Consider the following 12,617-nt stretch of genomic DNA (forward strand, 5'->3'; position numbering starts at 1 on the left):
GATTGAAGAGAGCGGCGGAATTGTAATTTCGACCAATTAAAATGATTCGAACCTTGATGTTTTGATTGCGATTGATCCGTTGTTTAAAACTCACTTCACTTCGAGTCTAATCTTCTATTCGATTCGAGATGCGAGTTGAAATATAATTTGTCATCAGTAAGTCGAAGATACCTGAGTATTATTTCGTGTGCTTATGTTTGACACAGTTCGTGTGCCTTCATGTCATGGCAGGCACCAGGTGCTCTGTCTTTTGTTGTTTGTTTTGATAGGTATATATACTACATAAAATATGTTTTAATAAAATTACCCCCAACCTCCGCTCGTCTTTCAAAATTTATAAGCGTTGCGTCATTAATAATTCATTTTTAATTAAAAAGGGATTAATTTGTACTATACATCAATTCGATCTCCAAACATGCAATTAATTAACTTATGTTAATTGCCCGAATTTGTTCAAAAGAAGCCTCTGTCCATCGGCTAATTCAGCTCACTTAGTGGTAGCTACCCCACACATTCTAGCGCCATACAGAGATACATATTCTTGTATTCCGGTTTGGCAGGTGAAGTTGAGAAGTGAGCCGGTGTAAATGAGACAAAGAGAATATCTTACTGCACTGTAAGGTGCACGTAATAAAGATCAGGTAATGATGTCTATGCGGTGATAACCACTTTTTTACGTTATAATTCGGAAGGACAAATTGTCCACCAGATGGGAGGTGGTCTTCACCGCCCAAAGTCATTGGCGCGTTACATTCCTTACATCGTCAATCTGCCACCAAGATTGTTAGGAACTAAGATGTTCCTTGCACTTGTAGTTACTCTGACTCACTATCCCAATGGACTGGGTGGTACCTACCTAGACGGGCTTGTTAAAATCCCTACGACCGAGTTGCACCGCTCAGGTATAACTAACGTTACCAGTTACATGACCTATATTTCATTTAATAAATGGTTCAAATACACAACTACAACAAAACTGTATTTTCAAATAACGTATAATATTAACCTTTGAAGGCATTAATTAATATACAAAACACATTTTACGAATAACATGTGAGACAAACAGACTGAAATGAGAAAGTATTTTGTAGTAAATTAATTAGACGACCGCTGGCGGTAAACGCGCTAAGTAACGTCCTTTGCGTTATACACTCCGCGTCTGAAATTTCGCGATAACGTCACAGGGCAGCGACAAACAATCCTTCCCCGGGGCCTTAACTCTGACCGACCGGCAGAAGCTACAGCAACGTAACTACAGTAATACGGACCGCTGGCTCTAACTATAATCCGTGTCGGAGCTGAATTTTCAATTCCAAGCAAAAGTTCCTGCGCTCACGTTATGATTCGTCGTGTTATATTCCCTTGTCAGTTTATCAATTACAGTAGTCGTAATTTGACCAGCAGCCTGCTGCCGATCGACAGCATGGATGACATCGAGCTGAAGAACATCCAACTCCAGTTCCCGAGCGCGCGTCGCTTCAGCGACAGCTCCTGCCAGGAGCTGCGCGTGCATACCGACCGCGGGGACATCATGGTGGCCGTCCAGGGCGACCGCTCCAAGCCCGCCATCCTCACCTACCACGACATCGGCTTGAACTGTAAGTCATTTATGCTACGTTTTTGTCAAAGCGAATGTTCTTAACTGCTTCAATTGTTTGTGACAATAACGACTGTTTCGCGCTAATTTTTGAATATGCTATAATATATTTTTTAAATTCTTTTAAGGCAAGATTTGTTGAGTTAATATTGATTTCGAGTAAGTTGTGGCACAGCAATACAAAAAATCATACATATTGGTACAAAATAATAAGTATATGTATTTGTATGCATAAGTTAATGTGCAATTCGAAGGATTGAACAGTTTTGAACTATATCTTAGAGGTCTTGTTGTGGAATACGTTTATGTGTGTATAGATTGTCCCACCATAGGAATATTAGCCCAAGTTGTCGGGTAAAAGACGTAACTTCTAATTCTACTAATATTATACTTGTTCACGGTATAGATAATGAGCAAGTTACAATTGCATTTTTTATACATTAAATTATTATACTTATATTAAAAATCGACTGCAATTATTTGAACTTCTATAAGATTACTTATTGCCCTGCCGGCACAACTAACAGCCACTAAACTAAGAATTAATTGAAGAATATTCATTAATGAAATTCTACGGTCTTATTTAACACAAATATAAAAAAGAACAGTTCTGTAAACGTAACATTCGGCAGATGGAAGAGACTGTTGTTCATGTTAAATCCAAATATTTATTCACTTACGGTTACGGTTACCCAATCGGATATTCCGTCGGGAAACGTCGGTCTTTTACTTTTAAAAACCGATTTCCACGTTTCTAACTTAAAAAATGTCGAACTTCCATACTACAAACTTTCACTAGGCCAATGCCAATTTCAGCCTCTTAAGTGATAAAACAAAATACGCTATAGTAACTTTCTTTTACACATAAACAGCGATTTCTATACTTGTCAGTTTCAAACAGTTTCATAAGCCTACCAAAATAGGTAGGTATGAAAGTTCATATTTCCAATATCAGAAATGACGAATTCCCATATAAACTGGTTTTTGAAATTTTTTTCATTTTCAAATTCTGTAATGAATTCACGAGCAAAATTTAATCGTTTTACACCCACCAGTTAAGACAGTGCGTTGTTTGTCAGTCAGTCATGTTATTTAATTTGACGGAATTAATTACTTCACACTTGAGAATATTCGGCGGATAATAATTCGCTTGTTCTCTTCGATAATTTGTTTTACAATAAAATTAATAATATGAATTTATGTATGAATATAAAACGAATAATATAATATTTATGGCGATCGTTCCAATTCCACGCAGCATAACCAAGTAAAATTCGCTAGTTTCGTTGTATCCTTTAGTAATCGGAGGTCAATTGTGGATATTTCTTTAATAATTATTAAATTTAGAAAGTATTGGGATAACCAATCCAGGGACATTAGTCATCTGAATGGAACTTCAGTGATCCCTTTGCTATAGAAATCCTTTAGATAGGATTCGATTATCTCCAGAGTGTTTTTCATCGTCTCTTCGGATTTGAAATTTTTCTTCTGATAAAAAATATCTGATTCGAAAGAAATGGAAATCAGTTCGAGTAAAATCTAGTAAGTGTGGACGGAGGATTTCCAGTAACTCTGTTATTTAAAACGTTTCGTTGTGCGGGGTTCGGACGAAGATTATCGTGTCATAAATTAAAGTAATTGGCAAGTCGGTTGTTTGATAGCGAGCTTGTCCATCATCGTTTACTATAATTTTCGCACATTGCACCTCTCAAGTAATTGTTGCGATAGATCTCAAAACCTGTTATGATCAATGCCGGTACATGTGTACCGTATACTGGTCTCCTGTCCAAACAGTGCGGGAGTTTTTCATACGGAATTCGCTTTTCATCACAAGAACCTATTTAGAGTACCCGCGTTTGTGTTCGGATTCAACAAGTTAAGGCAAGGTACTTTGCGAGCTTTATATGTTTCCAATTTAACTTAATTGAATCAGTATCGTTTCATCACGTTGAAGGCCGCTGCTAATTTCAGCGCGGTTTATGGTGAATCGGCTTCCATTACAGCTTTTAATCAATCAAGCCAATTTCTTTTTCAATCACCCACGTGACTATTCGGTCCGATCAGATCAAAAGGTTCATGGGATTAATTCTTCCATTATTCCATCAAGCCAAAAACGCACGACCACTTACGTTAACGTTCGTGGTACCTAATCAATAAGCGACGTTGAAATTGCGTGCCGTCTGTGCTGCGTTGATGCCGGTGACGGTACTCGTATCCGAAAATATCGCGCTTTTTCGATTTTCCTCTGGGCTCAGAAACAGCGATATCAAAGTTTAATAGACCGTAGAAAAAATGCAACTGTGTTTTATGGTATTAATATAATTTGTAATTTGTTAAAAGTGGAATAAGCAATGTCGAACTTCAAAACACTTACAATATTATAATAATCGGTCAAGATATAGTAAAGTGCATACTTTAGGCATTATTACTAAGTTGTAGGTAAGGTAGTTTTGGGGAAGCCTGTCTAGGTGGGCAGCCAGTCATCAGATATTTTGTGGCTAAACAGCTAATACTTAGTTGTGGTCCAGTTTTAAGGATGAATGAGCCAGTTTGCTACCGGAACTAGGCACTCAACATCTTAGCTCCTAAGGTTGGTTGGTGATGCATTAGTGTGATGTGGGTATTGGTTATTTTTTCTTAAAGCACCAATGGGTGCCATGCCATCAAGTTCATTATCTATTACTCATATAACTATTACATAAAATAAAAAAAGATCTGACGCAATAAAACTTTTATGTTTTCCTAATATACATACTACGAAATATATTTTGTAAAACGTCATTCGTTGTAGTAATATTTTCCTAGAAAATCATAAGATTCGAAAGAACCTAAGATACACAAGAGGGGCGATTTGTATCTACGTTAGTCAAAATATTTTTTTTTTTTCGGCGAATACAGCAGAGCCGAGTCTACTGCCCAATCCATTAATATGTGCGTCCCGAAGGAGCTTCGCATCCAAGGTCATATCAAGGAGTTCTTTTGTTTCTATGACGACCAATGCTTGCCCATTTAGAATAACATTTCATTTATACGTTATATTCATACGTTGGACGTAGTATCAAAATACATATTGTTTTTTAGAATGGTATTTATATGTTAATGCGATACTTACTAAAATTGATGTACCAACCTTCCACAACCGGGCCTGGCTAAAGTTTTACATTGCTAAAGAGCTCTGCCTGTAGCATATATGCACTCAGTGATTCGAAGGCTGCGATATGGGGAGTACATAACCTCGTCAATATTCTATCAATGGCCATGGGTTGCTACGATACGCTTATCGACGTAACGAGCCAGTCGTCGGACTTCAGCCAGCTCATTAATGGGAAATTTCAATAAATGGCTGTGATTATGTTTTGTTTTTCGCTTTATTTCCCTATTGCCGTGCAATTGTATTTAATCTCATAATATGTCCTGAGACGTAGCAGGTCAATTTGAAACAGATCTTTTTGATTGTCGATACAAGAATACCAGTAAACAAGTTGACCAGCTGTTCATTTACGATAAAGCTACTCGATGTGCACCCACAACAGCTGACGGCCTTCTCGCGTTATCATTTGAAATCGATGCTATGCTCGTTTTTCTCCGCTTTACATAATATCAACATGTACATGGGAAAGTATACATTTACATCATGTTTTTTTACCATGAATCGTGTCAAATTGAATTTGTTCGGCTGGAGTTGATAACATTTTTTCGTCGGGTAATTTGTTGGCTTGGCGTCGTTTCTATTAATATTCCAAGGCAGATCGATAACGTTTTTGTAAAGTAGGGGTTCAAACTTACTGACTGTTTTGATTTTAATGATTAGTGGGCCCGTGTACACGTACAATATAATATCTGATCGCGCCGACTGTGTCAGCTGTGCTTTATATTTCTTGCAATGCCAGTTTCTAGAGGCGAAGTTTCTGTTTACTTCATGGCTCGTCCAAAACATTATCTTTTTTTTTGTAAAAACTTGAAAAAAAAAGCAATGGAACGAGGTATAAAAACATGTCTGTATTAATATTCTGATTTTAATAATATCAATTCGAACATTGTTTGCGTCTATTCGTGAGTTCGCATCTTTCTCTCATGCTTTCAGGCGGTAATGCAGTATTCACTACATTTAAATAATTTATTCCGGGAGATTTTAAAGTATGTTTGAACAGTCGTAGCATGAAAACAATAGTCAAATTAAATTAGGGCAGCAACGAAGCTGACGCTGAATAAATCATACGCTACATCAAGTGTACAAATAAAGTAAATAAATGTTTACTTCTTTATTACACATTAGCAAAATTAACAATACACCGATTTTAACATAATCCAGTAATAGAATTGACCATTTACGATTTGAGTTTCTCTTAGCTCGTATTTAAATAAAATAATGTGAAAAGTAGTCGTGAGGTGTCTATGAGTGCATTAGCACAGTAGACAGTGATGTAGATTGTTCTACAATATTATCTCTTTCTGAAAACGGAAATATATGTTGTACAAGAGGCGGGCATAATCAATCATGACAAGAGCTGGAGAAAATACAAATGCACTCTCAACGGTTTTCGGCAAAAATAGATTACTAATAGAAAAAAATCTGAACTCACACAGTAAAGTTGCATATGTGTGGTAAATCTAAAATAATCAACAATATTTTGTCTGCTCGCGTAGTTTGTTGTGATGCAAAACTGCCTTAATTGCAACCAATGCTTAAGTACAATTAAGCTAAAGGTCATATTCAAACTCCGCCGAAACTCCGATAAGCCGAGCCTAGTCTAAAACGCTTTGGAAGTACAAGCTGTTAGTAAAAACAAATTTACTACATCCTAGACTAATCCCACGCCCGACTCATTCGTAACATTCACCTACCAGGGCTTCCAAACAATAATCCGGGTTTTTAATACACAGCCTTTGTCAGATTTTTCTAATACTGAACCCGGAAAAAAATTCGAAAGCCATTCCATATAGAGCACGTTTGAGATGAAAATAATTCCTGTTCTGCTTGTTTTAAAGTCAGCGAACTACTTTTATATGCACGTACCGTTGTAGGTGTCTAACGTTAACACACTTCATAACGAGGAAGAAGGAAACAGGACCTTCTTAAATTGAGTTAAACAGCGAACTTTGTATCGTAACCATACATTTTCAATTCTGCACTGATTCATATTTGCACGACCTTTTACATCGGTTTACACGAGTGCGATTTTCTTAAAAAAATCTGGGACCATTTCAACTGCGCTCTTTTAAAACAGAGAAAATAGACCACGCTTTTTACGCACTACTGTCTGACTATGCAAAGTCGGCCAATCGCTCGCGGCGCGTCTGTTGTAGAGCACTATATTGGCATATTTATCTTAAAGCGACGAAAGAAGGTCATTCGATCTGTTTTTATAGTTAGATTAATTTTAAATTTTATTTTGACGTCAGTATAACGCTACCGGAGGCCGAAAGACTTCCGGTCCGCTAAACTGAAGCGGGCGCTAGTTAAAAATTTCAATAACAATGTATTTTATAAAAAAGAACGACATGAACGCAATCAATGGTTCAGTTCCTACTCGCAGGCCGACCTGACTAGCCTGGAGCATCTCGGTGTTGCGTACATTTAGATCTCAACTTGACACAATATTCTTCAACCGTTGAATGGACGAAACCGCAAACAAGCGTCAGTTCACGGCGCTCCGAATGAATACAATATGAAGTGCCTTCTGCACTATTATTGCATCGGTGCATACATCCTATTATGTGTAATTTGACGAGTCATTATGTCTCTGCAACATAATTACGCCTTTCACGATGAGCGCTCCGTATCTAATTTTCTACCTTGTTGACCTTTTCTTGTTCAATTATCATATGAATAATAAAAATCACCGACGAAATATCGTCCTATACAACACTGTAACTTCGCGTTTTAATTTACGAGCCGTCCCCCGTCTTTGTTGTCGCGTTCGACTGCGGCTTAGGAAACTTTTATATTTCGAATGAGCGCATTTTTATGCAGGTCGAGGACGTGACATTCATAATATAGAATTGATTTTTATTAATGTTTCCCCGTCGGTTTCGAAGACAACAGAATGGTTTACATTTACATAGGTTGCCTTGGTCTGTAGTTTTAGGTGCATACCTACCGATTTTCAGACATGCCAGCATTGTACAACAGTACAGTAAGGCCCAGTCGATCATTGTCAATGAAGACTGGGCAACTACTAATATCATATGATGTAGCACTATTATGCTCTCTAACAAAGGTGCATACTATATTCCCTCACCGTCATAGTTCGATAGGACATCAATCTAATACGATTGAGAATATTCTCTGGAGTCTCCCAAAACCAAACGTAATCTCAGTTGTATAGCTTGGCTACTTAACGATGTTAACCACCAAATGAAGGTACTAATACAATAAACTACACGGAGTATTATCATTCGATAAGTACAAAAGTGTAATATTAAGACAGTTCGACTTTTCGGCACAAAAAACACTTAAGTCGGTTTTTTCATTATTAACGTGGTACATCTATGGCCGCTCCTCGGGGGTTTGACGAATTCGTATACCGCGACGGCAGCTATACACTCTGTTACTTAAGGCATAGATATTCATAGAATGCCATAATACGAGATGCATTGAAGCCTTTAAAGATATATATGTATGTAAATTTAGAACATTTATAATTTAGCATTCTTCGTTGAAATAATCGAAATAAGCAAAGTACTTCCGTTCAGGTAATTATTCGCTTTCTGTTCGTAAGGTTTCCAGTTTTTTTTTCATCTTACGTATTGAATATATTATCTAGCTTATTCGCAATATATTTTTCATAGTATTTTTTGCGTTTTTTTAACTTAATTGAAGCGCGCGATGCAACCCCTTCGCCGCGTAATATATCCGTGCGGGGTGAGGCGTTCTGTTGAACTGTGCGGGAAATTTAACATTTTCCGTCAAAAACTCAGTGATTTCTGCGAGTTTATTGGTACGTCCATCGAGTAATATCGAATCGAGTCCGACCTCTCAAAAATCACTTTCGTTAATGACCACAAAATGATTTTCTTATTATTATAAAAATATTTTATCAACGTGTATGTATTTTTTTTAATAATAGTATCATTTAATTAAAATTTTCTTTCAATAATCATCAAAATCGATGTTTGACGTGCCTTTAAAGTAAACTCATAACCGTAAGCCGCTTATAATTAAAAGTTGACGAGTTGTTCATTAGTACATTATGCGTCGAGTGATATTAGTTCGGAGTCAATACTAAGTAGACGCTCGAGGATGGCAGACACGTGACGGTTACGTGTGATACGATTCTACATTTCGAATTGTCTATTAAGTATTTAAAAAAATCGAGTCGAGATGGCCCAATGGTTAGAACGCGTGCATCTTAACCGATGATTGCGGGTTCAAACCCAGCCAAGCATCGCTGATTCAAGTGCTTAATTTGTGTTTATAATTCATCTCGTGCTCAGCGGTGAAGGAAAACATTGTGAGGAAACCTGCATGTGACAAATTTCATAGAAATTCTGCCACATGTGTATTCCACCAACCCGCATTGGAACAGCGTGGTGGAATATGTTCCAAACCTTCTCCTCAAAGGGAGAGGAGACCTTTAGCCCAGCAGTGGAAATTTACAGGCTGTTGTTGATGATTTAAAAAAGTAGGTTCTTCCTAAATCAGATCCGTTACAGTTTGAATAGGAGTTGGAACAATTTTAGATTTGGTAACAAGGTAAAATTAATATTTATACGTTCACCGCGCTTATCTCGGATTCGTTTTGTCAGGTAGCCTGTACGTCGTAAAATGTTTTAGACTGTAACTTCACGTGCCCGGTGAGTCGAGCGGTAACCGTAATCGTAAACTTATTTAAAACTATCCCTATTTTTCATATTACCGAGATCACAGCAGAACTTCTAAATTATTTACCGTTTATTAACATAGCACACACTTCAAATCAGCACCGGATAGTCGTGTACGATTGACTGACGTCATTAGTGAAACGTCATGAGAGGGATCGATTAAAAGTTACATCGTGTGTTGATCTTCTGTTTCACAGACACGTTGACGTAGACACGGCGATACTTAGTGCAATTATAGGCATCTACCGATACCAGCGCGGTTTTTATGATTTTAATTTTTAATTACCAACTCTAACCCTCCTTATCCCCCTCGTCACACATTAGCGAAATCCAAATTTAACGCAAGAGAAATATAAAGCGTACATATTGATTGATTACATATATTCTAACTATGACTTCTCTGAAACAACTCGACCTCGTTAGTCCACTGTATCGATTATTGATATAAAAATGTTATTAGTTGCAAAATTGTTAATGAGTCAAAATGGAAACCAGACCATTTGCTTGACCACAAATAAAAGAATAATAACAGTAAACGGTTTCGTTACATAACGTTCTGCAGTAAGTACATCGTTTTGTCGAATATTGGTTTAAGGTTTGTCACCTTTTATAAATGTTAGTGTTGGTCACTAATATATATGTATATTATGAAAAAATAATTACTTATTTGAATCCAGAACGAGTGTTCCCTCGCATTCCTTTTCATCGCGTAAGAAAGGTTTATTTGAAACGTCAACTCGATAATGGAACCGGGTGCAACTCGCAGTAATCTTGGCTGCACACTCTTGTAGCGTGATAGATTTAGTTGGGAGATGTGCACTGGGCTATTAGTTTAACCCGCCGAAGGACCCGCGGTCGAACGGCCATTACTCAATGTCAATTAGCCACAGTTTAGCCGCCATTTGCGAAGTCATTGCGTATGTTCTTAATTGAACCTTTTATACAAAAAGTGGAACTTCAATTTAATAAACTAAACGATTGCTGATGTCGATTTTATTCTCGATCTTAAATAAAATTCTCAGCGAAAATATCTTTATTGAACTAAGAACAGAATCTTATCTGAAAACAGACCGGAGCGTTTCCCTGTCCGTAAGAATTTACTGGAACAGATAAAACCTCTTTGGTAGTCTAGACGCACGTAATAAGCGCTTTACTTCAACTCTTTTCTCTACGCCGCGCCGCGCCGTATGATAAAATTGTGAGTAGGAAGAAAGAAATTGCCCCGAGTGCATTCGACACAAAGACGCGTGGGACACCTTATAAATAGACGTCATACGCTCATGAATGAATAAGAAAAACCCTGTAAATATAAGAAAAACACATAACTGCACTTGCCGGCTACGTGTCCGAGATTCTTAGTTTTTAGGCAGATTTGTGCAACAGAAAATGTAACCGAAGTTGATACTTGTGCCTAGGTTGATACTAGGCACTGTTATACCTAACGACGAAAAGTTGGTTTGTTTATGGTATAAATAGTGTAAAAAAACTGCTCACATAACATTAAGTTATGTCACTATATTAATTTACCAATCGATACATTTATTAATGATCCACTAATTGTAAATTAATTATATTAATACTTTTACCGCCCATCTCCGAATCTCCAAAATCCACCGCCTTTTGTTTTTCTCGTACCATGCAGTACCGGCTCGCCGCACCACGCCACGAGAGGAAGTGACTGGAGTCCCACAATACGATTTCGATAACCGAATCAAAAATTATACTAATAAATGTTATTTCAATTAAAAAATGTATTTAAATATCGAAGCCGTACTAAACGTTATTATTTCAATTAAAATTATATAAGTATATTTAAAAAATCATGACAGTAGTAAACGAGAGGCTTATCTGATGGAAAGTGTAGGGGGATTGAAAGTGCTGGCAACGCGCCTTTAAGATCGATCCGGTCCGGTCCGGAATAGAGAGTTCCAAGTAGTTGGCTAGTTTTCGTTGAAGATGACCGCCGTGGTCCAATTCTGTCAGAAACATATCATAATCCTGTAAGAAGGTCATTCAATGGCCGCTGTAAGAGGCTTTTTGAAGAGAGTATATATTTAATATACGTCATAGTTGGTTTGTTCACTTTCACGAAATATGTTTTTATAAATAACAAACCTTACAGTAGTCACATATGATGTATAACAAAAATTATATAAGGGTTGGTAGCATCTCTCGCACCGACGGCCAACTCCAGCACCGCCTTTTTATTCAGATCAAATAGCGCGCGTTTCCCCGGCTTCCCGTTACATACATCCGTCCCTTTTCACGGAATCACTCCCACGACCAGCGGGGAAGCGAGAGGAATGGTATTACACATTAAAATTAGACCGTGGTTTCAGTTCTGTTATTTACTTTAAAAATGCATTCTATAGAGGGATTAAAAATATGTATATGCAAAGAGATAATGGGCTCGGGTAAATCGAGTTGCTCGCAGGCAGTTATCGCTTGTCAATAACTGATAATTGACTTCGCTGCACTGACGGCCGAGGCCTGTCAGACGTAGCTACATATACGGTCGTGACACGAAAACGTTAGTTACGCTGACGGGAATTGAGCGACACTTTTGTTTTGATTTCATTAGACTCGACGAGATTGAAATTTAAACGTTTTGACGATCTCTGTATAGACTCGGTGTTATATCTGAGATTAACAGACCGAGACCGTTTAGTTTGATTTTCCCAAGGTTCGTATGAAATTTTCGCGTTTCGTTTTTTAATTATCCACTAATTGACGCAGTGTCATATCAACTTATATACCATCCAACCGGTCGCCATGACAATTGATATGAATATGACAATATAGCGATAAATAATACGTTAAATTGAGATTAAATTAATCAGATTGTAATCTAACGAATTTTGTAATCTTACGGTGACATATACATAGACAGACAGTCAATTTACACATCGATAGTTTAAATATCGTGTTAATTAAGACGCTGGTCTGTGAGCAGGATTAGGATGAGGATTACAAGCTCAGGTAAGCGGCGAGTGATCAGTATTGCGTGGATGCATTTCATACGACAATTTGGACACACTGATTTCGAAAATGATTCGATCGATGATCGATGACCAGACATAACCCGCTCTTTACTAATGGACTTATTTCAATAAAAATACATCAAAGTATGTTTTAATGTCTTGTTTGCCAAATGTGTATGGAACACTAGTCAGGTTACACTTCGACAAAGGTGACG

The 12,617-nt window shown here is 37.4% G+C and overlaps 1 protein-coding gene across 7 annotated transcripts in view; it reads left to right on the plus strand.

Moving 5' to 3' along the window:
* Positions 1 to 12,617, plus strand: part of LOC124543023 (protein NDRG3) — a 75,901-nt gene that overhangs the window by 12,775 nt on the left and 50,509 nt on the right. For 4 of the 7 annotated variants that reach the window (XM_047121032.1, XM_047121029.1, XM_047121031.1 and 1 more), the window contains one exon: positions 1,402 to 1,598. In XM_047121032.1, coding sequence (XP_046976988.1) covers positions 1,402 to 1,598 — 197 coding nt within the window. The remainder of the gene's footprint in view (positions 1 to 1,401; positions 1,599 to 12,617) is intronic. The other 3 variants (XM_047121033.1, XM_047121030.1, XM_047121035.1) reach the window with 1 other exon arrangement.

This window comes from Vanessa cardui, chromosome Z (assembly GCF_905220365.1).
Source record: "Vanessa cardui chromosome Z, ilVanCard2.1, whole genome shotgun sequence".
Classification (NCBI taxonomy): Eukaryota; Metazoa; Arthropoda; class Insecta; order Lepidoptera; family Nymphalidae; genus Vanessa; species Vanessa cardui.